Here is a 26,767-nt window from a genome sequence, read left to right as displayed (position 1 = left end):
TCCCCTTCTGCCCACAGTAGCAGCGGGAAAACGATAGCAACATTTCTCTGCGCTGAAAAGAAAACATTGTCTGGAGAGATGAAAGAGTTAGATTTTACTATCCCGGAAGAGCGAAAAGCGTTTCTGGAAAAAAAATCCCACCACTCCTACGGAAGGATTACAAGTTATAATGGCTCGATAGGAAGGAATAAGCGGTATTTGACTAGCTGTTTGGATATTGAAGTGCTCAAATTTGGAGAGTGAAGAAGGAAATTCGGAGATGGGCTTAAGATGTCAGAGATAACAGCTCAGAAAGAGCTGGCAGGAGGCCAAAATGGAGTTATCCAAGGTCGATATTCTTGTAGAACAAGAAGTCCTTTCAAATTCGTACGGAAAAAGGTGAACTTGTTATATTTGACGCACCGGTAGCTTTAGAAATAGAAAGTCGACATGATGCCTAAGGGCGAGTTGTAATGCTGTTCGCTATTCCAATAAAGCCCCAAATGGGTAGTTTTTAATGCAAAGACAATTAATCTTAGTACTTCGTGGTGGCGAGCACGTCCTTTGGTTGTCATGTGACCAAAGGACGTGTTTACCATATCGTGACCATGACCAAAGGTTTTCAACGTGATGTTGTTTCACTGTGTTGAATCTTTCCTATAGCGCTGACAACGTTGTTACGGCGAATGTGATTTCTGGAATTCATTGGAACAAATCCTGAGAATCTGAAGGTTTTTTTTGGCGAGGAAATTTCTCAGGGGCAAAAGGTGTATTTTTAACGGGAGCCCGTGTAGAAACCATTGAGAGAAACTCTTCAAGTAGATTATCAAAACAAGAGACACTGTGAGTGACTATGGCTGAAAATGAGAGGTCTACAGTAGTCTGGGGAATTTTGCTGTTACATGATGAGAGATGACGGATATAATGTCGGAAGACGTTTTGGAAACAGAATTCGACAGGATAACTAGAATAAGGATGAGGAATAGACCTGGAGCAAACGGGGGAAAACTCGAGAACGATGGTAAATTTGGTGACAAGCGGAAAGGATTGTTCCAAAATGTGGGTTAGTGACATTTTGGAAGGAGCTGTAGCAATATTTCCATTTAAAAAACATTGCAAAAATGAATCCTCAGAAACACAATTTGTACGGGAAGAATGCAGATCCAGAATAACCAAGAAATTTCTGAGCATATGGAAATTGGAATAGAAGTAGGTTCATATCTTTGCTTCACCTTCCAATGAAACCCCTAATGTAGACTTTACGTTTTCAACGGGTCTAGTTACTTGTGAGATTCGAAGATGATCGATGAGTCAAAGTTATTGAAAGTGGGAGAAAATTGAAGCTGGAGAAAGCGATAGAAATCATAAGAATATGACATCACGATTAATCTTTAGATTCAGATCTTTAGATTTTTCAAAATTGGACGAGATTTGATTTGATGATAGTCTTGATCTACCAGTCCTAACTTTTTTTCACAAAACGTGCGGATAGTTGTAAAGAGCATTCATCTACGACCTTTATCTAGCACTTTAATATGACCCGCTTGACCCTTCAAATCACGGATGAAAAAGGTCATTAAACTGGGAGACGGCGCATGTTCTACAGCGATCTGAACGAAGGATGTAGACCTACGTCAGCCTACATGAGCAAACTCCCATAAAATTCTTTTTTAGTAAATTCATACAATTATAATTCTTTGGAAATTGAGATTAAATTCTTACGCTAGCAGGACACTGAGAATTAAGCGTAACTCCTCTTTATTCTATAAGATCTAGCAGAATGAAATACAGAACAAAGGAATCTGGCAACTCCACGTGAAATGTGCAGGGAGCAACCATGAGGCGTACCCAACCAACGATGCAAACGTTAAATCCCTCACCTCGACATCGTGGGCAGAAAACGCTCTCGAAAACATCTTGGGGGCCAGCGGAGGCTAAGCGCAACACGTTTGCTCCCAAATTGTAAAAAATTTAAAAAGTGTAAAGAATGGTAGAAGATAGATCCATGTAGAAGATGAGGAACAAGGATAATGTTTACAGAATATGTGGTTTCTTGTTTTTGCCAACGACTTTTTTCTGAACTTTGTTCGAAGTCTGAAGTCTCAGTAATTTTGTTTCATCAAAGGCCATTCTCATTCAGGAGTGGGGCAAGTCAGCCACCGGCGTTCCCAGGCTGTAACCAAGGCGAATATAACAATATTTATGAAAAGACTAAAAATTCGCCACATAATGGAAATATAAGTGAAAAATGGAATGAAGATGAGCCAAAATGTGAACGATGCAAGTTCACATTAAATTGCAGTTTAGCAGATGGAAAATGTTGAAAGCAGTCGAGAAAACCTAGTCACTTTTATATTTTACGTTGTCTGAGAAGACATTGCAGTTGTTCGAACGAATTCGCTGCTATCTCATTCTTTTGTCTTTGAACAACTTGGCTATAGATATGACGCTCCCTATTCGTTTAATGTCCTTTAAGATTCTGATTTAAAAGCCGGAAAACTACCAAACTTTCAATAGTAATAAGTAATAATATCTCAACTAGAGAAAAATTCCGAAAATATCGACAACAACCGTAATTATGTCGTTAAAATGTTGAAAAATTGGACAAAATTACATCAATGTACGTAAGAAAACCCCTTTCAAAGCTATTTTAACAGTGAAGCGAATTTATGACCGCAATCAAAAATCGCGAAAGATGAAAAATTGTAGTGTTCGACGGAAATAACACAACGCCTCGTAGAAAATGCAAGGAAATCTCGAAATCGCTCGTGCATGAAAGATAAGGAACGCCGTTCGAACTGCCCTCGTATATTTGGAAAATGATGAAAGAGCCAGGAAGAGAAATGTAGTAGCGCAAGAAAGAAATTTAGCGAGAAACTGCATATGCTTTTATGAATAGTTTAAATAAACGAAATGAAAGCAAGAAAGTCAGTTTCTCAAGAAATCAAATGAATTGGCGTTTCTTTTGAAAAGAAGTGTACACTCGCACTATTTTCCGATTACAAAACATTAGGTGTACTCCTTCTTTTTCTTAATTTCAACTGAGATTGTTTGTAGTTAAGTAGAAATATAACAGAAAAGGAGAGAAAAGGGAAGGTAAAAAGAGTCAATAGAGAACGAGGAGTTCTGAGAAAAAGACACTTAGAAACAAATGTAACAATTAATAGCAAGCACTATCGAGAAGAAAAAATCTGAAAAAGAAAACTAAAAGATATAAAAACCTAACGTTAGGGAAAAAGTTGCCCTGCACATAAGTAGAGTTATCAGTTACCTTCCTCCAAATAATTAACGAATTCATGAGATCTCTTGAATTCTTCCTTTCTAATTCTACGTTAAGATCTGTGGGAGGGCTTCTTAAAATTTAGTTTCAAATACTTCCTTTTTCGGATTGCACCGAAGATTCCTAATGCCGTAGAAGAATGAAGCATGAATGAGCAAGGAATGAAGAATGGAATAGTATTGGTTTGTTTCTAAAAGAAATAAATTATATCTCTTAAAGGAAAATCCTGCTAGGACTTAAAAAAAACTGGAAAGTAAAAGTTGGAAGGTAGAAATCTTCTCTTAAGCTGGAAAGAAGAAGTAGAATGACAATGGATGGAAGAAATAGTGAGAAGATAACTTTAAAAATTGCAATTTAATTTAGATGAAGAAGAAATTAAAAGTTCGAATTTAAAGTGTGAACCAAAGAGGCTCACTTAATTTGGGCACTAAAAATAAGTACTTTTCGCTCCTTTTCAAGTAGGCGGAGGTTAATTACAGGGGATCTAGACCGGAGTAGCCGAGATATTAAGGATTATTCCTAAGATAACTAAATAAAACTTGAAATCACGCTTCATGTTATAGAGGTAGGACAAAAAGGGAGGATTCAGTGATATGCTCCAGAAAGATGAACGTTCCATGCGTCCCATAAGCACATAGCAACAATTCACAATCCTAGCGTGCGTAAGTCGCGTGCGCAAGGATGCGGTCGGTTCTCAGTGAAGGGGCGGAGTCCCCGCTCACTGAGTAGAAGGGGCCGAACACCACGGGGGGTGGACACCGGCAAGGTGAAGGAAGGGCGGGAACCGAATGAGAACTCAGTACGGGGACGAACTTGAGGGGCGAAGGACAGTGGAGAAGCAGGTGGTGGGAGACCCAAAAGAGGGAGAGAGAAATACGTTGAGAGAGGGTCAGACCAGGAAGAAGAAACGACTCAACAAGCAAAAACAAACAGAAGCCAGTGCAGTGGACTGGCTGAAGAACAGCGATAGCGGCCGGTTAACGAATGTTTGCTCGATCTTCTGGAAAATATCGGGAACACAGATAATTCGTCGGAAAATCGGCGCGGAACGGAATACCAACGATCAACCTCACTGTCTCCTAGATCAATCAATAACTTTAGCAAAGAGCACATTAGACTGATAAGAAATGACAATGGCACTTGGATCAAAATTGAATATTTGGAGGTTTTTGAAAGAATAGGAGATTGCGTGAAATCCGCTACTTAGAAATGCAGTGCGAAAATTCCAGCAAATTCCTCTAAAGGTTTAGAAATCCCTTTCAATTTCCGTTTTTGTTAGTTTTTTCTTGTTATCTTATTTATTGTTATCTCATTTCATCTTTTTATATTGTTTTTATGGGAAATATCCACCTTCAACAACTCCATTTTGCTTCCAATCCTGTTTTTTTTTTCTCAGCTTTTTTCATAAGCTTTTTCTCACCACATTACTCTTTCCCACCACTAGCCACAACAAGGTTCTGTTCGCGCTTAAGAACTGGCCAGTAATGCATAGGTGCGAACTTGTGCTTAACCCGCTCGCGCTACACTTATTCTACAGTGAGTCGCTGCGAAAATAAGAAAAAGAGCAAGCGAGAAAAAAACCTATTCCAAAACTTAGTTTAAAATCGTGCCCGGATTGAAAAGCAAAGTGGGAAAAATAGAGAGATTGGTAGAAAAAGTGGCGGTTCTCCATTCTGACTATTTCAGCTAACTACTTCAACCAGTATATCAACTTTATCGCTCTTCATAGTTGCTTTCATACGCTTCCATCGAGTTCTCTTGCATCGTCCAACAAAAGGACTGTTCAAACTTCCCTAACCACAAAATTTATTGATCCACTTTAGAGAATGGAAGTGTTGTTCGTGTTTTAAAAGCGAGAAAAGTAGAATAAATGAGCTGGGTCGAAATGGATGCATGATGAGGATCATTTATGGATACAGTAGAACTGATAAGAAACTAAAAACTAAGTGGAATTCTCGACTGACAAGCGATAAATTTCATCCCAAATCGAATCAGCTGAACAAATGAGTGATGCAACCGAATAAACGGCGAAACGTCGTTCAAAAAAGAAAAATGACTAACAGACAAAGCATCTCAGAATGTGATGGTTTCGCTGCGAATTTAGACTGGTAACCAGTATGAAACCCGCAAACGCGAAAGTTCACACCAGATACTTATCGAAAGATTATCTACTCTCACTGAGAGAGTGCAACTTCTCCAGATCAAAGATTAAGATAAGTACGAATGTGAGTCGCGAAGCTGTGACAATGTGAGGACATGCGCGTGAAACGACGGCATGAACCAAGATGTCCAAATAAGAAGGAAAAGGTCAGTGACAAATATCCAGTAATTCTGGGAATTCTTTTTTCGAATAAGGGTAAGAAATGGATAATAAATCTTCTAGCTCAAACAAGTCCTAGTTAGATTTCAGTTATACTTCTCACGCTTTTTTGAAGATGTAGATAAGACCGATACTTCAGCAGCATCTACTGGTTTTATGGGTTTTCCTTACCAATTTTCGTCTGCACAAAAGAGGGACAGCAACGAGGTAATGAAGATGTAATTGGAATTCCAAATTAAGCCGCGGAAATTTCGGAATGGAGTTAAATTTAGGTGACCTTTTCGCGACTGAAAAAAAACTCGCACTCAGTAAATTAGTTGAAAACGTTAAAAATACAAAGTATTTTTTTCCAAAAATTGAGGAGAATAGATGCAACTAAAAAACCAAAACCGGGTCACCCAATCTCGAATATTCACGTATTGAATTTCAAATTTTTACTGCATAAAATATTAACTATGCTAAAAAAATTGTAATTGTGGATCACCACCCTAAGGATATGAGTACTTTATGTTAGTAATAGGATACGAAGGAAATATAAAGGCAAAACCAGCAATTCGTAGAAATAAGGATACTATGCTCTTGTTACTGTCTAGTTGTGGAATACAGGATCGAACTACCGAACTATTCAGTGCCAGTGAAGGTTCCGTTAAGAAATTCTAACACAATCAGCGATATAATAGCACCATTTTGTCAAGACATTCCACTTGATAAATAAAGGGTGTAGATCGGGAGGAGGACAGACCTTCAGTGACAGGAGCGCAGCACAACAAAAGCACCACAGCATGAAGATAAAATATGGCTCAATTTTCAGATATAGGATAGTTTCTACGCTACGTATCGTCAATCGTTTCCGCTACAAATTAATATTCGGTTCACTTTCCTATGTGTTTATGGTCGCGGTTACGTTATTATTTTATGTTTGCAGCGGCTCCGTCCGCGACGCGTCTCCGAGGAGTCGCAACTACTGGATTTTCTCGACGTTTCTCGTGACGTACACCTTCTTCACTCTCCTCCTCTTCTCAAACGAAACACGTATTCTTATGAAGCTGTAGCGCTCAAAAACTAGCACACACAAATATGATAGGGTTTAGTTTCGAACCTCCACCCACAGCGTCGAACTAGTCGAACGTCGAGGATGAGCCTCGTTCGCAAGGCGCTCGTTCAATGCACATCAGCATGCGTAAGGGATAACGTAATCGCTCCAACCATTCTACCGACAATTTTTCTCAGAACAGAAGAAATTGGAAAACGAAGATAAGAAGTGTTAGAAGCACAGTGCTAAAAAATTGGGAGAATTTGGTTTCAATACATTTTTTTTAATGTTTAAATTTGTCACCTCAGTCATGCAGACATACATTGACCCTTGTATTGTACGCTGCCATTTAACAACGAAGTCTTCAAGCGAAGCGATTGAAAAACAGGAATTTAATGACTTCTTTGGATGGAATCCATTGAAGATAATTTCAAATTGTATGGTTGACACCATTTTCTATAACTATCTAGTTTTAAATCGGCTATCATTCCCTTGTTGATGACTTCTGCTTGATTGGATTCGGTTTTGATGCCGCATTCACGGGGCCAAGAATATCTTCAAAATTTACCTATGGAATTTTAAGTCTGAAAAAAGCTTAAGGTTTTTCACTCTTCCTCCCCTTCTAAGTTCTTGCTTAAAAGTAGTTCAATCCGACCGTTACCAGTTTCAAAGTGCAATTAATTTTTAGAAGCTGTGCACTAGATGACAGCGAAAAAAGTCAAAAATCCGAAAAAAAACACAAGCCTACGACAAAGTTTTATTCTAGAGGTAAACTTTGCCAAACTTTAACTTTTTTTTTCTTCTCGCGAAACTTCGTACCAACAAGTGACCAGAATGTAAATTTGTACACTTTTTCTCGGACGTTTAGTGAAGAAACAAACAGAGAACCTATCTTTTACGTAATTTAATGAAAATAAAAATGCAAACAAAAAACCCAGAACAACACTCTGTTCACCCACAAAGACGATTATGAACACTTTATCCCCCGAACAGGCGGGCTCGGTCTGGCACGCCGGTGTTTTGTTTCTAATCATAGACTACCGTTGTCCTCATAGCTCATTATCATGGTCTAAAAGGGCTCTGCTCCATGATTAAACAGGGTGCGGTGGCTACGTTTACCTCGGGAGCCGCGACACTCTTTTCAAATTCTGATCCTGATACCTACTCTCTATGACCACTGCTCTGCCCCAGTCGAACTCTTGTTGCAGTAGTGCAGGTAGACATAAGTGTCATTATCTGTGCACATAGTGTCGGGTCAAAACGACCTGAAACTTGGTGTTATTACATACCCGATTCCACTCGAAGTGGGACCCTTGTTATCCCCTGTAGGACTACAGGGACTGTAAGACACAGCATGCCACACTTGATCGCTTTACTTAATACGGAATAGAATTTTAAATTCGAAATTGTTGGATACACACGAGCGTAAAAATTGCATCGCTTTCAGACTGGGTATGTAAAAGTGTTTCGTTGCCGTTGTCTTGTCACAGCTCAATCGATCAATAATCCCGCAGTATCAATTTAAACTGAGGACTTAAGGGAAAAGATCAAACTACGAGATTAGAAAATGAAGAAAATCTACTCTACCATTTCTGCAGATATTTATCCAGCGGTTATTAACAGAAATCTTCAAACACATCAACAATAATATTTGCCTCGTAGATATGTGCTAGTAGTTCTTTGCTGTTTACTCAGGCCCCAATTATTTGCGCGATATTACGTCCTTTTCAGGAAAAAGAAACGTGGAAACTGCCGTAAAATTGCGTCACAGCGGTTATTGGCTAGTGCAACAATGCTCGCTCTGTTTTTCTAATTTCTTTGTAGAATCCGTATCTGAAACAGGGACGAAATCATAATTGTTCAAATATTTCAGACTGACATAATTTCCTTCCTTTTCGCTCACGGCGCACACTAATTATCATGTAATTTAAGGCCGCAGTCGCCATCGCATAATTGTAATGTTGTTGATGACTTGCGGTTTCTAGAATTTCTCACATGATTATCCACGGATAAATTATAGGCGTACTCCAGTTTGGTTTCAAGTTTTGACATTTCTGTGCACAGAAGTTCTGGTGGAAACATTGAGTGTAATAAATATGCGCTGAAGAAGCTAGGAATTTCATGAATCCTTTCCCAAAAACTCAAATATTAGAAAGATTCGAGTTTCTCCACACTTAGACGAGACCGCTGCCAGCGCTCTGAGATGTCGTATACTGTTCAAAGGTAGTAGGCATGACTGATATGAAATGAGACTTGCGTTTAGCATTTTCACGAGAATGCGTAATCCATAACTTAACGGCTGCCGTAGGGTCGTTTTCAACCATTAGAGATAATAAATTAGATATAGCTGAAGTATTTTCGGTCCCCGCACCTGCTGCCGCATCGACGCGACGACCACTTTCATCTTACGGGATTACTTTCACCGGATTATTTGGAAAATTGCCGATACGTTGCATATTTAGTGAAGAAACCACATTTTGAACATGTGATCCGCCCACGCGCTTTTTCTGGGCAAAGAAATGCGTGAGTCAGAGGTAGTCATCGGTCATCGGTTGTTATCAAGGTAGATGACACCCATTTCAAGTTTAGGGTGCAGCACACGAATTCGACTCCCGACTGTTGGCGAAGGCCGGCCGGTGGCCGGTCAGCACACGGGGGTGAAGGCCATCTGACAGTGATTACTCTCTATGAGTAGAGCCGTGGGAACGATGTCGTGTTCTAAAGATTTATGGTAGATTTTTTTGGCAGAAACCTGTAAGTAATGGGAATACGTGAGGAGGAGGTGGTGGGAAGGTCACATATGCAAAACAAATGTCATTTTTCATCAGTGGAAGAGAAGATGTAGATGAAACGTTGTCAACTTTTTTTTCTTGGGAGTACACATATATCTGGAAGGAATTTTGCCCAAAACGAAAGTTAGCTCAGGAAAACTGCAGAAACTTCACATGCTAACTCCATTTATAAGTTTCATAGCTCAGAAAAAAAAGCCTTGACATGATGATAATCGGAAGGTTCTTATCACCAAGATACGAAAGAAGAACTGCCTGAGACCCTAAGGCCTAAATAAAACAGAAACTCACGAAGAATTTTACGCCTATATTGACAGCAAACGTAAAAGTGGCACGTGAAGCTCATGCGTCTAGTAATCCCTTGGACTCATGCCCATGCCACATGTTACATGTGGACAGGAGGATTCTAGACAAATAATCTTAAGGTTTTTTATTAGAAATGTGGTAATTTTCATCCATTACAAAATTGAGATGGAAAAAAAATGATGTTAATGGCTCATGAGAACTACAAAAAAGGAAGCTCATGTATAGATTTGAAAAGGAGGAACAAGCAATTTTCGCGGAACATCATGTATATAAAAACGAAAGAACAAAAGAAAAGAAAAATGGAATAAAGATTGAATTCGCCGAAGTAGACGTGGAAATGATCAATCGAAACGTATACGGTAATGACCTGCTGCATTGGGATCCAAAAAAAAATCCAGAAATTTCTTGGAAAATTGCTAAAATTGGAACCAGAAAACTATGAAAAACCAGTGCAGCTATCGTCAGTGAAAAACCATTATTATGAGTATTATTTATTGTTATTTATATTATCATTTTGTCATTACTACTATTATGAACTATTGTGAAATTAATTTCAACTATTGATCCAGAATTCCTGAAACTATCGCTCAATTTTTTTCCATCTGTTGCTGGAACACAGCAAAAAAAAAGAATCCTAATTTTTCAGAAATTTAGTCAAGAAAAGACTCGAATCTCCGCAGTCTGTACATAGCCATCTAAAATCAACAATTATGAGTTTATGAATAAATACACAAATAAATAATTACCATCTTCCTAGTCGAAATAAATAATTACAAGTTATTACACAGGTAACAGATGAGGATTTGGAATTTCCTGCTTCTATCACATGCTCTCGCCTCTTCAAGCAGAATTTTACCTGAGTAACTTAAAGATATCACCCCACGAATCTGAGGTGGTGCGGATTTCAGGTGGAGTATTCGTATATGCGGCGCGTGCACAAGGCTGGCGCGCTCCAATCGAGCTTCTCGTAGAAAATAGCTCGCCGGAACGCCCGAAGCCGTATCTTCTGGGCCGTTTTTTGCGGCAATTAGGAAAAAATGGACGGAATCACCTTCCTATCCATAATCTACTATCCCTTACAAGAATACTCCACCGGAAATCTGCACCATCTCAGATTCGTGGGGTGATGCCTTTAACGGCTTCTCTATGTATGACCAGGGGCAACTCGACCCATTTTCCTTTACAATCGTAAAAGCGACTAGAGCGTAAAAGTGTCGTCCCCATATGAATGGACGAATTTACTTTTTTCTCCGGAGATACTCCACTCTCAAGTTGACTCCATCTGTTTCAGCACATAAAATCGCTTGTCGCAACGACGTGGCATGGATGTTCCAACAGTGGGATGGCGATAATGACGGACTACTCTCAAAGGTGCGAGAAATGGCTCAATTATGCCACATTAAAGCCTTTTCATATCCATTCTCATCAAAAATGCATAGAATAGAATCCAATGCGTCATCTATTAAATGAAGGCCGCAAACTAAATTATTCATTTTCGAGAACAATCGAGGGAGCCTCCCTTTTTCTTGCAAAAATCCCGTCTTGCATTCATGCTGAAATAGTGTCTCGAGAAATCATTAACATATCGATGAAGGCTCTGCGAGTTGCTACCGTAGCTTAGTTGTATCGTACTCATTTTCTTATATACGTCTGCTTTACTTGAATGTAGAAGTGAACGTATGCATCATCAAAGTGGTAAGAGATCAACACCACGTTTCTGTGGTCGATGGTTCGAAACCGCCAAGATTAATCAAGGCCTCCATAGAATAGCTACTGCAGTTATCTGGAAGGATGAGGACACGATAAATTGCTGGAAAGTCTTCCAATTTCGCCTGAGCTACTAAAACTCCTTTAAAACTATTAGTAGAATAATTCGCTTTTTAGAGTTCAAATTGTCACAGTTAAGAGATCATATCTGAGTGATTGTGTCACCGGTGTGCCATAAGGCTCAAAACCGCGTCCTCAGTGGCTCACCGGTGCCGCATCACGGTTGAAAATTGGAAAATACCACATTCTGACGAACTGTTATTCTTCTTGAAATCCTGTATTTGGGTACCTGTGTTACAGCAACAACAGCGGGAAAATAGTGAGAGGAGTTCCCCGAAGTGTGTACCAAAGCACTCTAAACGGATTAACAGCGAAAATGTTAGCGGGAAATCTCTTGGACAAACGAAATTACGTGATGTTTGTTACGTAGCCTCTAATTTTAGGTTGAGGTATTACGGCGATGTCACGATGTCAGAAACGATGAGTAACGATATCATTCATTTATCTAATATTATTTCCGTTATTGCTCCTGTAGGAGCGGGTCTAGCGCAGTCGGTTAGAGGATCCGCTGCCTGGACGATCGATCGGAGGTTTGAATCCGCCCTAGTGCCCGTCAAGCCCTTCATCCCTCCGGGCTCGATAAATTGGTACCAGACTTGTCTGGGAGGCAGCGTTAGGCGTGCGTTGAGAATTTCTCAACAGGGGGTTGTAAGAGGAGCGTCGGAGAAGCAGGGGGTCGTAAGGCTTGCCAGAGGAGGAGAAAAATTGAAGAGAGCAAGCGGAAAAGACAAGGCGGTAGTCTAGGTTAGATGAACACATATCAAGGGGTGCAAAATGTTGAAGAAATAAACGGCGTGAAGTATTTTTCAAAGATTTTGCTGATACAACTCCGCACTTTTTGGTCTAGGACTACATAGTTTGGGAAAATACAAAAGAGAGAAGGACATAGAGATCAAGATAAATACGACTGGTTGTGAATACGTAGGCAAAATAAATGTAAATAATACAGTGCATTCTAAACTAACTAACTATCTTGCAGCCTTGCTTTAAATCAAATTGTTTTAAGAAAAATTCCATCAAGAAAGTAGAAAATACCGAGTCAGAGAAGGAGTCAAAACAAAGGAGTATCCGGAATCCACAATCAGCTGTCAATTTGAGGACAAACCATCAAATAACGAAGTAAATACAGCGCATTGTGAATAGTATAATAGAAGTTATAAAAGTAACGAAATGAAAAACAATGTGTTTCAAATACACATGACCAGATAAAAAATTTGACCCTCCTAAGAATTTAGCTGGATATGAGTATTGCACCATCAACCATCAAATCTATGTATTGCAAATTTCTATATTATTACTTATAAGAAATGGAGCTAACCAGAGGTAACTTCGTATTGAGTACTAAGAGGCCGTAGGAAAAGCCAGTTGATGCAAAATACCACTGCCGTTCGATTGAGCAAAGTGATGTGTCGCCGTTTCATTGCGACTGTCAGGGATCAATCCCTGACAAAAGCGGGGTTCTTTTCATTTAATGTACGAGAGTTAAAAGAGCACATTTCTCACCCGACAGTGATTACTCTTACTCGCAAAAGCAATTTGTGTGCTGTTACAGAACGAAAAAAAGCTGCAGGCGCAATTAGGATCGACGCTCAAAGTGAATTTTATGCAATAAAGTTGGCTGCGATTTGCAGAGAGATTTCATCTATATTTCTACAAATTTTGGTGCTTCCAGCTTTCCTAGTTATTTTGCAACATAGTTGGGAAAAATTCTAGATTTGGCCTCAAATTTTCGAGTTCTTCTCAACTTGCTTTTGAGAGAACTATAACATCTACAGAGACCAAAATTTGCATATAAAGGTTTTCCTTGACGCTCTATCAAAATGTGGCGTCGAGTTTTTTAGCCTCACTACCGTAGTCTCACAACGGAAAAAAGTGCGAAATCTCGGATTTTCGGCTACGCGTCAGAATCTCTGGGGCTTCATACAAAGTCCAATAACTCGGGTCGTAGATTGTAAAGAAGAATTTGGTTTGAAATGTTATAGAGGAGGATTTTTCTATCATGATTCATTTTTACTTTTTTTCCAGGTACTTTTCGTTCTCTTAAAAGTTAGTTAAGGGAAAATTGAGAAAAACGCTAAATTTCCCGACTTTTTCTCAAGTAAGTTTCAAAAAAAAAACATAGAGGGGCTCTGAAAAAGATATTTTAACCTTTTTATAGCGCAAATCTCTCTTTACAGAAAGCAGCGACCTTTGTTTTCGTCCGCGTCTTCAGTAGTTCGTTATTATATTTATTTCAAGCTACTAAAATCTGACCAGTCCAGCAGTGCTTTCCAATTCAGGCCTGGCTCTAATTGCTAAAATGACCTCTGAATAACAACTCTATGCAGCGAACAGCGCACTTAATACAATTTCTGAAACATTGCTGGTGGAATGTTCTTCTCAGTAATTTTCTTCCCGGTTTTGCAAAAATCGTGATTCCAGCGGGATCGAACATTGTTTGTCATCACTGTCAATGAGTAAAATTGTGAAGGAAGAATAAAATATTGGGAAATGCTTTAAAAATGCGTTCTGCTTCGGTATTAGTTGTTGTTTCAACTTTGCAGAAATGGAACAGTTCCTGCAGGGATCAGACTCTCAACCGTTCGTTTCATTGTCGATGAGTGAAATTTCGTGGAAATAGTGGGAAATAGTGTGAAAGTGATTTTATAATGTTTTCTCTGTTGTTCTCACTCGTAGCACTTTATATTAATATCCGTTATAGTGGTGATTATCACTTACTATATTGTAATATTTTGATCTATTTGCTGAGCGTCTAACTTGTTTCTTTAATTTTGTGTATTATACCTAATTTTTCATTGCTATGAGCGGCTATAATAGAGGTAACGAGATGAGTGGGTCGTTTTCTGGAGGGTCTCCTTGAGGGCGGGAGAGGGGGTCACTTTCAGAAGTGTTTTTCCCAACTAAACGCTTCACCCTGCTGGAGGGATAAAAACACAGACTTGACACATCGGCTAGCCCCGCCAGTCACTGTATATTCAGAGTTACACATTCGTTAACCTCAACGATTCTGAATTGAAGTGAATGTGGTGGCGGATCTCAACCGCCAACGCCAGACGCTTTATCCTTCATCCTTTTATTGTTCTTGTACAAAGCAGAGTTCGAAATTTCACATGATTTTTAAAAACCCTAACTATCGTTTTAGAGATGTGCACCCTGAAATGCCCGAATAACATCTTTTTTATGAAGAAATTCACGAAAATAAGTCCCGAACTAGGAAGTTCATAAAAAGAGGATTTAAAAGGAGCAGATTTATTCGGCACAAAGCAAGAAAAAGGATAGGTCGTGATTTAAAAATATTCGAACAAAGCCACTTACTCTCTTAGAAGCTTTCATAAAAAAAATTCGTTGACGTTAACGTCACAAGAACTTTTACGTATGAAATCACCAGAAAATGGTGCAAGTATCGAAAAAAAACTATTTTTGGAACATTAGTTTTATTACATTAATTGTTATATTTGGATTGCGAAACTCACCGGACAGTCAATGAAAAAAATACTTTTGCCGAAAGTTGAGACATAAAATGAGGTTGAAAAGAATGCATGAAGCTTTAGGAGTACGTGAAAATCGAGGTTCTGCGCTCCAGGATTCAAATCATATAAGAACGGCAGCCGCAACAGACAGGACGTCGGCAAATTTGTTTAGCGTTGCTTGCCCGTTTGTTATTGATTCAGATCTGATCGATAGGTGGTCATCAAGATGGCCACCTATCGATCTAGGATCTACCTAGGACGACCAACTAATCTAGCCATAACAACAATTTAATATTCTTCTTAGGGATCAGAAATCGAAGGAATCGAACCAGAATTATAGAGAAAATAGTGTTACGGTACGCCTAGTTCATTGTAAGAAAACGAGCGCATTTCAAAGCCTTTCTTCGAAGAGTAGGAATTCTTAGCGACACATTTCCAGCACTATTTTCTAGAGGTGATCAGCTGAGATTCATATGCACATATGCAGAAAGTGTACACGGAGAAATGCTCATTGAAACATAAAATTTCAAAGGATTCCTATTTCAAAGCGAAGCTCAAATCGTGGATCGATTTCGGCATTCTCTATTCGTACAAGAACCAGCGGTGTTCGATAGCAAACCACTACTTTTCAGACTTAAAAAGGACACGATGAAGGGAATTTCAATGAATGTAGATTTCAGGACGAGCTGATGCCACTGGAAGGGAACGGCCGTGAAGTGTGTTTGGCTCAGTTCATCGACATGTGTGGTCAGTTACGTGTTTTGATCCGATTGCAGCTGCAAAACTGGAAATTGACAGCAGAATAAAACTATTAATACTGTAAAGGAAAACAACAACAACATCAACAACAAACAACATTAGCTATAGTTCCACAAAGACGTATTCTGGTTTGCGAAAGGTAAAGTTCAACTTGCCAATAGTCCAATGAACTGGAAAATCTACGGAAAAAAACGGAGAATGTTTTTTCTCCTTTTACACTTCGCAACAATAGGCTTGAAAGGGTGTCGGTGCAAATTTTGAGTTTGGTCGGGTAGCTACGTGACCAGGATTTTCTTAACCGTATTCTTAACCCAAATATTCTTACCCAGCCTATATTCATAAGCGTCTGAGGATTTAGGGCTGAATAGGCACATCTGTAATTTTGACCATTTTCTAGTGCTCCTCACAAACTTCTTCTATTTCAGATGATATGGTCGTCGATGGCAGCATCTCCGTAGATGAATGGTGCGACTGCTTCTCTTTTGCCGATGATTTGCGTCATGAACCTCCTTGCCATAAGGCAAAACACTCCGTGGATCCGCATATGGCAGGTGAGCAGCCAACCCTCCATTGATTAAAAAAAACTCAGAGTCATCGACTGCCTGTACAAAGACGTTGTTTACATAATATCTGCGTGAAAATGAGCTCAGAAATTAGCAGTGATTCTTATTTATCCCTGAATCTTTAAGATTACACATTTAGACGTAGAAAATTAGAACAGTTCATTTATATTGAAAAATTTTGAAAACCAATTATCTTTTCATCTAAATTTTGAGCCTAATTACAAACTCTTGACCGTGCTTTCTGGTGTTGGCTTAAGCTGAAGCATGAGGGATAGGGCATGAGGGTGCATAGCAAACAGCGAAGATCGAAAAATATGGATAATCTTAGGAATCGATCAGCTTTAATTCAGACATCGGAATGCATCGGAGTGAACACATTTTCTTGAAGAAGCTGAAGGTAGAGATAGCACGTAAAATCAAGCTATCGAACCAAAACCATCGTATTAATCCTCGTCCAGTAATTTTTATTTCTACGCTTCTACGCTTGAGATCTACTCTTGATTTTGTATCGATATGGGAACTCTACTGATCCATCCACCATTTCCTATTGGTTTGAAAAATTCAGATTTTCCTTCGTCGTCCATTTCTCAAATGAACTGATGCTTCATGACCAATCATTCCGGCCCAGCTATCGCCACAATTTGTCCTAAAAATTGTTCATCCTGCGGTTCTTCTTTAGACCTGGCCTCTGATTCTTTTAGGATCCGTACAGTGCAAGCGTGTGATGAACTTTGTTTACGGTAGCGGCAGTGTCGTGAATTTTACGAGGATTTAATCGCGGATTGGCGATTAACATGACAGTCGGGTGAGCGTATGAGAGATGGTTCACATCGGTCGCGTACCGCTCTCAACTACAGTGCACAACAGATCGGCACGAGATTTTCATAAAATGAGGGTAAACGGGGACGAGGAATGCGGGATGGGAGGAGGGAGAAGGGAGAGTGTGATTTGCCACGCTCTTAATGTCCAACGACTTCAACGCAGTGAGTTTCGTTGGTTAAGCGGGTAACAGTTTTTCCTGGTCAACCGGGCAAGCTAGAGGATCGACAAAACATATAAATTTTGCTTCAAAATGAAAGGATCACGTTAAAAATGACAGTCATATTAGTGCGTGAGATTTTATAAATGATTTTTATTGAAATCATTTTCTGCTGATTCACAGCACCTCCAATTTTTTGTGAATAGGGAAGATTTTAAAGAACTTCAGCAAGTGCTGGCGCTCAAAAATGTTCCAACCTTTCGATATTTATTAGCTGAGGTCCTCCATAGGAAGGTAAACTTAGGACTTCGAACATTGTTACAGTCAATTTTATAGGCTTATGTTTGAAAAAGAACTCGAAGTGGTGATTTCATTAAGTTAAAATGTCAAGACCTTCAAACTTATTCTTAAAATTTCTAAATGAGAAATTTCTAAATTTTGCTATCCTTCTAAGTTTTCGACGAGAAACTTGGAATAACCATATCAACTACAGTGTTTTTAAAATTTATTTCCTGAATCTGAAATGTTCGTCGAAAGATGGCGAAAATCACGAGGCTTGTGAAGTGGGTTTAGATTACATCGTACTTGTCGAAACTCGCAAAATTTCCCATCTTTCCGTTAAAGAAGAACAATGTAGAACAAAAACGAAAAAAAAAATTATAGCTCTTACGGCTACCCGGTGTTTGTTGCATGCACCAGAAAGGAAACATTTCTACAGTTTTCTCTTATTTTTGCAATCGTTCGTGTAATTTAGAACGTAACTAACGGCAAGATTTGTGAAGCAAATTCCTACAATGAAATAAAAAGGCCTTCCTTTTGCGAAATGAAATCTTTGCCTTTCACCTTTTGGCCTCTTTTCAGGAGTATTCCTTCCTCGTTGTGACTTAGAGGGATTCTATCGTCCAGAACAATGTCACAGTGGTTATTGCTGGTGTGTGGACCGATACGGACGTGAATTTGATCACTCACGTACCAAAGGAGAACTTCCGGATTGCGGACAATATGGTGAGCGCTGGGATATGGTAGTGTACAGTACAGTAGATGTTCAACGCGATAAAATCGTTCATTTGAGCCAACGACCTCGACGACGAAGAAAAGATTGATCTGAAACATCGTCTGTGAAGTGTTGCTTTTCCAGAACTGCCTTTCTTAAATGATCTGTGCTGCCATAGTACTCTTCTACACTGCCATGTTGTAGCTTTCTCTTTTGTGATTAGTTTTACGTAGAACTAAATCAATGGATTCTTTTTTATTTGCTGAAGATATTACATAAGATGTTTTTCTCACCAATGAAACCTTTTGTGGTACGAAACAGCCTGTATAAGTCCTATATTTTTAACGCTCACTTACCCGTTGTTTATGCTTGCTCGGGCAACCGTAGCGCAGCTGTTCACGCACTTCCCTTGGGTAGTCACAGCCTCTCTCCTATTTGCTCTCATTGTTAGGGCAGATAGAAACCACTACATGTACTACCGTCTAATCAGGCAGCGCATCACGGAACTGACGATGTCAGTAAGACAGAAAAGGCGTCCATAATAACCGTATTTGAGTCCGGCTTCCACTTACGAAAAAAAAATGCGGGCAACTCTGTCGTCGGCCAAGGTGATCCAATGAATATAACTCAAATAAGCAGTTAAAGCTGCCTTACTCAAGCAACTAACAACTAGTAACGCGCAGCGTCTCCCTTGGCTCCACTTGCGCCCGTAATAAGTTGCAGTTGTGTGTGTTTTTTGGATTATTTAGGGAGAATTGATAGACGGTGAGGTCCTTACCCATACCTATTTGCTTAGCGATCCCAATATCTTTGATTTCGTTGTAAACTGCCTTCAAACAGATATACGATCTGTATGTATAAGTAAACTATGCAACTACGTGTATCGTAGACAAGGAATGCCTTTTTCATTTATGTTGACAAAGAAACCGCGTATGAAACATAAATCGGAAGAATTACTTTGGAGCGGAAACCGCATACGCAATTCTTCTAGACCTATCAAAAATGCTATTCGGCGTCGAAATTCGCTCGAAAACAGACGCCGAGTTCCGCCGAGACCTTGAGAGATGATGCGACATCGAGACGAGTCCAATTCCGGTTCGTCTTTCGTGTCGTGTGACCCACCACCACAGTCGACATCGATTTCAACACATCGACTATGAAGTGGCTGTGTATTTTCATGTTGATAGTATTGCTGACAGGTAAGCTTAATTCTGTTCAGAAATCTAGCTAATTTTGCTCCAAATTACACCACCACCAAAGTCTCGTATGAACGGACATGGATTCGCCGCCCCTCTCCAACCTTTTACTTCATTTTCAACTTGTTACCTGTCCCACTGACTTTCTTAGAGAGCAGTCTGTTACACCGTTAGAAGTAACTTAGACAACCAAACATCTCGATAAGGTTTCCCGATTTTCCAAGGACAATTTCATCTCCTCATGACTTAGCTGTGCTCTTCCTTTCCGACCTGCCTCTTGCCGTCTACTCCATCTTTCTTGTTTGAGGCGCTTCTCGTCATTACTTACAGTGGTTCTCACACTGGCCGTCTCATGACGACGGTCTCATGATTCCGCGGAAATATCAGCAATCCTCCTTCGAATCACATCTGTGAGAAAGACACTTATCAACGTTTTCTCCAGGATTTCGGACTTTCTTCTTATTTTGAAAGCTTTAAGTTTTACTCTTTGCCAAAAATGAATGGCGTTTACAGGACTTGCTTTTTGTCCACTTGAGTTAATTCACTTTTATCGTAACTTGACACGATCACATTAAGTCGAATTTAATGAATTTTGATTATATCTAAAGGAAAAGCAGGATGATTAACAATAGAAAACAGACATGAAACTGTAGTGACAGCTCCTCTTGAAATTAGCAACATCGCACGAGCAAACGATGCTCATTTTAAATAAATGTGCGTTACCATAGTTCTTCCTCAACCTTTTACTACTCACATAGCGCCCTAAGGTAATTACTGCTCAAAGTTCATGCACTTGGAGTCATCCGCCATCATTCGTTTTCTCATTTCCTGTGGTTCCCCTTTAGTAGTAGCACTTATAGCTACAGCTCGTAATGGTCCCAACCGCTAACTCCATTGTGCCGCATCGAGAGCAGCCTTTTACGCAACTGGTCTGAGCTTCATGTAGTTTTGACCCGACGATAGCTGTTCTAGATTAGTGCAAACTAATTGATAATTCATTTTCAAATATCTTAAGAAAGAGCGTCATTTCTTTGAGGATTGTCCTCAAATACTCGTCTCTTCTTCGTTTCTAAGCAATCCCTTCTGCAAGTGCAAGAGGTGCACGGTTGGTCTAAAAAGAGCTGTATCAGGAAAATACATCGCGTCCTCGGCGAAGGCGCGCACTGATCCCTTTCCGCAGACCTCAGTAAGCTCTGCAGAGCTCTTCTCTTCTAATTTTCAAAAGTTTCTTTAAATCTTTTTCTTCGTATTATAGAACATGAATGAGGTTAGTCCTACCAAAGTTGTTTTTCATCAGTTTTATTGATTGTTTTGCAATTAGGGCGCCTCTCGGATTTTAGTTTGAAGGACTTGAATTTCTGGTCTATTTGTTTGTGCGGCTGTTTGATCAGGGGTTTTTTTTTTGTAGCCATAGCCGCTTTGAAGCCCCAAAATCCGTCTCAGAAGAACACTAAATAAGCACAATTGCACGGATTGTTTGCAATTGTACAATTGTGTGCAATTGCACTTGATCAGAAGTTCAAGTCCTACAAGCTAGAGTCTTTGAAATGGGCTGACATCAGAATCACGATATATAATAACGAGCTTAGTCCGTGTGTGTGTGTATGTGTTTGTTTGTCTATGTGTCACGATATTCGAAAAAGGGGGTGGGCGGGTCCACCCAGCGTCGGATTGGGGCGCCGGCTCCTGATAGCTATAATATGGGGCGCGGCGGGTCCAGTGGCGTCTGATTGGTGTCCCGACGCCAGATATCCTTAAAATGGGGTGCGACGAGTCCACCGTCGTCGGATTGGGACGCCGGCGCCAGATAGCTATAATGTGGGGTGCGACGGGTCCACCGGAGTCGAAATCCTGTGCCGTGGTGTAGAAAAATCGCATAGTAACTTCGTGTGCATGTCGCAAAAGGTAAATGGGACGATGCAAACGTTTTGTAGTCGTATCCACTTTCCGCGTTGCTTTTCACCTCTACGACTCTTCCTTTCTTCAGAAAGCGTAACAAATGCTAACTGCTGCTTATATAGTAGCCAACTGTTTACATGATCTGATGTGGAACGGTGTCTTTATCAGTACAACAATGCCATTCACTTCATTTTATGTGAAACATCATTCAATGATTAGTGGTGAGAATACAAGATTGAAAACCTATACCTTGAGTAATGATTCCAAGTCGTGTCTATATTACATTGGTATCGAAGGAGTGCTTAAAGGTGAAGTGTTTGAGTTTTCTCCAAATGTAGAACTGACGCGTTTACAAAGAAAACTATGAATCTTTACTCTAAATTTCCTTTAAAAAAAGAAGAAAATATTGTCAGAAAGCCATAATTCTAATTTTACAGAAAATGTCACTATTATTAATTTATTTTCATTAATCAGTGATAGCGAGCGGAGCGAACACCACAGAAAGTCTGAAGTCCAGGTTTAGCCGGACGCTCAGACTGGTATACTAATAAACTAGCAAAAAAGTATTCCTTTGTACTAAGGAAGGCACAATTTCACAAAAAAATGGAACAAAAATTAGAGTCCTACAAACTGTTCATAGAGGCACATTGAAGCAAAACAAACGGCTAGGTTAATGTAAATTAGATCTCCTCAAACTAATGCTAACGGTGTTCAAGAAGCTGGTATGGAATTAATAATGTTATAGAACGCATAAATTTGAAAAAAAAAATACAGAAGTTTCAACTAGGGTATGCCTTTTGGCTATGCAATATGACATCGGGGATATGGCAACCCAAGGCAGCGTAATATTGACTTATACTTTCACTGGATCTCGACCTAACGCGCTCACAGACGGTGCAGTTGCGGCAACCCTCTCCGCAGCAGCATCAAGCTTCAAGTCGGTTTGTCCCGACTATATCAGGCGATAAGTGGCAAAGATGAGAAATAATGAGAATAGAAAAACCAGACTGCCAACCATCGTCAGAGAAAATAGCGGGATTTTTAGATTTGTACCAATTTCCTGAACACCGTATAGAAAGACTTTGCTAAGACTATGTAATCCTATTCACATACCGTATGAAAAAAGAAAGATAAGCCCAATAAAAAGCAAAAGAAGAGAGCTGAGAGAAGTTCGCCACTCACTTTTGAGAGAGCACCGTGCTCACCGAGGACTCGACGCCTCACCCGGTACTGTGTGTCACTGAATACAAAATTTCCATTTCAGAAATGCTTAGAAACAAATAAAGCTATAACCACGGAATCGTCTATGAACATACTATAACTTTCATTTTCAGCTTCATTTGCTGTTTCAATTGTCAACGTATACGGGGATAAGCGGCTACAGTATCGGAGGACGAACGAGAATCGCACATTCAGCAGAATTTGAAAAGTGACAGAATTTTCAATGAATAAAAGAATACCTCGCTGTCTTTCAGAAATTCTCAAATTGAAGAATGGATTTACAGTAAATCATTTCCGAGAACGTCGCCATCGTCTGTTCTTTTTCAACTAATCTTCTTTATGAAGATAGTAGTTGTCGTTTAAGGTATCTGGAATAACTAGAAGGTTTTTTTATCTAAAGAATCCTTCCTTATTTAATTTGATAGTCTTTCAATCTTATGCATAGGTTAACAGGAATCATAAGTGGAGAAGTATGCTGATTGTGCTGCAACATAAATTCTTTTCATTCGTAACAATTCATAACCTCCACAACGGTACACCGCTTGATATTAGCGTGAAGGTGACTCTAGGCATCGAACTGTGATGCACAGCGGAGCTACGTCCTCTGGCAGGCTCTAAGTTGAGAAGGAAGTCGACATATCCGACATTCGGATTTCCCGGAAAGAGAAGGCCAGCTTAGAGTAAGATTCACCACCGTTACTGAGATTTAAGATTCACCACCACCACTGCTAAGATTCACCACTGTCATAGCAAAATGTAGCAAGGCGCCTCCTTGATCATATAGGTTGGGCGACGACCAGTAGTGAAAGCTAAGCTCGCCATGGCAGGGCTGCTTAGTTTGAGGAAAAGTCTTCTTACCACTCCAGCATGTACACCGCCTCAGTACCCTGCACACTGGGCCCTGCCAATTCAGACGATGGACGGCATGGAGACTGATGAGAAGCAATCAAATCTCAGGTTGCTCAGGACGTCTTCGATTCTGGACCAAGGAGACACGTGCACTACTCGCCATGGAGACTGTCTCAGACTTTGTACTGATAATGCGAGAACAGTATCCACAAGCACTGACCTACATGCCCTTCTTGGACCTGCAGAACGTATAAAATTTCAAGTGATTCAGGTGCAGGAGACCAAGAGTAGAAGGAGAGACGTACGACAGATGAATGACAGTACACTCGTTGTTCGCAAAGAAAGGGTCCCGTCGCAAAATGGAGGCTGTTTTGTTGTGCGCGCATGTCGTCCATCTTCTTGATTCTCACGAGATCCTGTCACCTCGTATGGCCATTCCTTGCCTCCGCCCTCTGCGCCAAACACCCAGAAGCATCATCAACTAAAATTCACCAACATCAGCAGCTGATTAATCACAATAAAACGCGTTTTATGAGGAGCTCGACAAATGATCTGCAACGAGATATCCTTCTGCAAATTCGTTGACAGGGACATCAACGCGAAATTAGGAAGGGTAACAGAAAAGGAATATAGGGAGGTTTGGACTAGAAATGAAAACTGCAATCGTCTCGCCGGCCTATTGCCCGCCGCTCGCCTCTTTCATGGAAATTCTCTCTTCGTGAAGAAAGATCATCATTAGTGGGCATGGGAATCGCCCAACAGAGTGCGAGATCAACCGCATACTCACCAACCGGAAGTGTGTCTACTCCACGTCTCGGTAGTATTTTTGTGGTGGCTCTGATCATCGTCTCCTTCGTGCGACAATACGGCTTAGCCATACGATGGAAAAGAACCTCTGCTATCGACAACGATAGAGGAAAGAACTTATATGTGACGACTGCATACTCGAGGTGGCTGGCTCATCGAGAAGGACCCAAGCGTGAACTAATACTTACTAGCCTAGAGTACTACGATCTTGTGCCGAACGCGCCTCGAAGCTGCGCACGACAAACTTGGATCGAATTCCCTGTATTGGAACTTGAATTTCAAAGACCACCAAGGAATTGTTGGGGAAAAGGTGAACGATGAAGCCTCGTCCTGAGATGGAAATGATCACGGAGAGGTTTTATTCGAACCTCCTCTGTTCGCCAACTCCGTTGTTAATCTCGATCATTTCCACTGGAGAAGTTCCAATACGGATTGTGCCTCTGAAAGTACGAGCCGCTATCAAGAGAACAAAACATGGCACAGCCCTCGGACCTGATTTTACGCCAGTAGACTTTCTTCGCCGTCGTCATGAGCGCCGTTAGAATTGAAGCTGGTCGCTTCAATTCTAACGGCGCTCATGACGTCCTGTCATCACGAAGAAAGGATCCCAGAGCAGTGGAAGACCTCATCCGGTGCGCGTCGATGGTCATAGGGTTTTGCTGGGAATATCTCCCGCCCCTTGTCCTAACCTTCGTGGACTTCGAGAAAGCCTTCGACAACGTAGAAACGAATGCAATGATGTCAGTGCTGGTAGATCAAGGTGTGGAAGCGTTGTATTTGAGGATATCAGCCAATTGCTACGATCGATGCACCACTACGGAACACCCCTCACTATACCTAATGGAAAGGTGGCATGATAAAAGGTACTATATCGTCGATGCTGTTCACGGATGCATTACAATGAATAATGAAATCACTTGCTTGGGAAGAAAAGGATATATGTGTTGACGGGAGACTCCTCTCGAACCTTCAATTTGCGCACGACATTGTTCTCTTTTCGAGAAGTGCCAATGAAGCAGATACTCAAGGAGTTGAACGAACCAGTGAAGAGAATGGTACAGCGAATAAACCGAGAAAAGATACAGTTCATGAAGAGCGTCTACTGCGAGGGAGGAGGACGATATGAAGCCGCGTACGCAATTGCGTACGTGCTTCCGTGCCCATCTGTTCGACTTGACAGTTCTTCCAGGAACATGGAACGACACCGCTGCCACGTCTAAGAAGCTAATCACTACCCACAGAGCCCACGAGAGATGTCTTCTGAAGTTTAACGCCACAACACCTAGCCGGTCTTCGCAGCCCCGACTTAATAGCGATGTCCCCGTGTTAGCCACCTAGCGGAATATGTATCGGAAGCAAAGCATAGATGGGCCAGTCACATTAGGAGAAAAATCGACGATAGACAGTAAAATAACGCTAGAGTGCATCCTGAGAGACGATAAACGGAATTGCTGAGAGCTCAGCTGGATACTGCTAAAGGACCTCGTCAACGTCGCCCACGAAACTTGAAAACGTCCTGGATGACAATGACAAGGGAACTAAACGATTGGAAAAGATGCTGGGGTCCGCATATCAAGCAAGTCTAAGTAAGTAAGTAACAATTCATAACCTGCTGCTAAAACGATCATGGAAGGCGTGCTTGATAGCATTCAAGTTCTTGATGTAGACCAGTAAACCCCAACGTTATGCGTGTAAAGCGTGACGACAGTTTGGTTACGACTCAATTAAAATCGCCAGGAAACCCAGTTTACCCGATGATTCCCTGTTGGTTTTTTTTTTCCCGTGATGAACTCATGGCATATGTTTTTTCCTGCATTCTTCGCTCATTCTCTCAGAAGTGTCAAGTAAATGGAAGAGGAGATACATAAGTAATGTATGGTTTTCCATTTCATTAGGAATAAGGCATTCACTCTATCTGAGAGCTATTTCTGCGGATGCTAACAGGATATTTTTGTCAATGTCGGTTTAAAATCTGTGATTTTCGATTCGCGTGCACAATCACAAACTGACTATGCAAAAATATGCGGAAATTCTGCATTAATGCACATCACTGGTCATAAACGTCTATAGCTACAGTTTTGTTTGGATCTTGGATTGTAACGTAAGAAAATAAAAGCTTACATGCAAAGCGAGGGGCTCTCACCCATTAACAAATACGTTTTTTCTAAAGATGGAAAACAAAGAAAGAAGGTGGAGACGCGTATCTTGCTACAGTTGCTGTCCTGCTCTCACTGTAAATTTATTTCCATTAGCGGAAAACAATACATTCAGAACTATGTAATGGAATCTTATGGAATTTACTAAAAAACAACTCAAGGTCGATGAAATCTTCATCTTTATCATCTGTTGAGGATCAACTTTAACAAATGGATTATAAAATCACCCATGACAGCAATATGAGGTGTGGGCGAACGGTAATGCGATCTCCATTGCATTACAATACATCATCGACGAATTTTCACAAAACAAAAACGAAATCGTGGTCTTCAAGCTAAC

General features: G+C 40.4%; 4 protein-coding genes across 5 annotated transcripts; all 4 read left to right on the top strand.

The window, feature by feature from the left end:
• Positions 1–891: 891 nt before the first annotated feature.
• RB195_002114 (uncharacterized protein) lies at positions 892–18,427 on the top strand (the record flags this gene model as incomplete). Of its 2 annotated transcripts, none has more annotated exons than XM_064199204.1 (6): positions 892–1,042; positions 10,999–11,078; positions 15,685–15,751; positions 16,189–16,314; positions 18,167–18,310; positions 18,378–18,427. In XM_064199204.1, 6 exons carry the CDS (start codon positions 892–894, stop codon positions 18,425–18,427), a joined length of 618 nt encoding a protein of 205 aa, XP_064055085.1. The 2 variants fall into 2 exon arrangements, with proteins under 2 accessions (XP_064055085.1, XP_013309203.2); XM_013453749.2 differs by lacking the exon at positions 892–1,042 and adding an exon at positions 9,925–10,066.
• Positions 18,428–19,455: 1,028 nt separating this feature from the next.
• On the top strand, positions 19,456–22,820 carry RB195_002113 (uncharacterized protein; the record flags this gene model as incomplete). Its single annotated transcript, XM_064199203.1, has 3 exons — positions 19,456–19,498; positions 21,517–21,702; positions 22,729–22,820. The coding sequence occupies 3 exons, from the start codon at positions 19,456–19,458 to the stop codon at positions 22,818–22,820; spliced, it is 321 nt and encodes a 106-aa protein (XP_064055084.1).
• A 615-nt stretch (positions 22,821–23,435) lies between these two features.
• On the top strand, positions 23,436–23,867 carry RB195_002112 (uncharacterized protein; the record flags this gene model as incomplete). Its single annotated transcript, XM_064199202.1, has 1 exon — positions 23,436–23,867. One exon carries the CDS (start codon positions 23,436–23,438, stop codon positions 23,865–23,867), a length of 432 nt encoding a protein of 143 aa, XP_064055083.1.
• Positions 23,868–24,208: 341 nt separating this feature from the next.
• Positions 24,209–24,592, top strand: RB195_002111 (uncharacterized protein; the record flags this gene model as incomplete). Its single annotated transcript, XM_064199201.1, has 1 exon — positions 24,209–24,592. The coding sequence occupies one exon, from the start codon at positions 24,209–24,211 to the stop codon at positions 24,590–24,592; it is 384 nt and encodes a 127-aa protein (XP_064055082.1).
• Positions 24,593–26,767: the final 2,175 nt, after the last annotated feature.

The sequence above is a fragment of the Necator americanus genome, chromosome IV (assembly GCF_031761385.1).
Source record: "Necator americanus strain Aroian chromosome IV, whole genome shotgun sequence".
In the NCBI taxonomy this organism is placed as follows: Eukaryota; Metazoa; Nematoda; class Chromadorea; order Rhabditida; family Ancylostomatidae; genus Necator; species Necator americanus.
The sequence above is the reverse complement of the archived record's forward strand: the minus strand, read 5'-3'. Positions and strand labels throughout refer to the sequence as shown.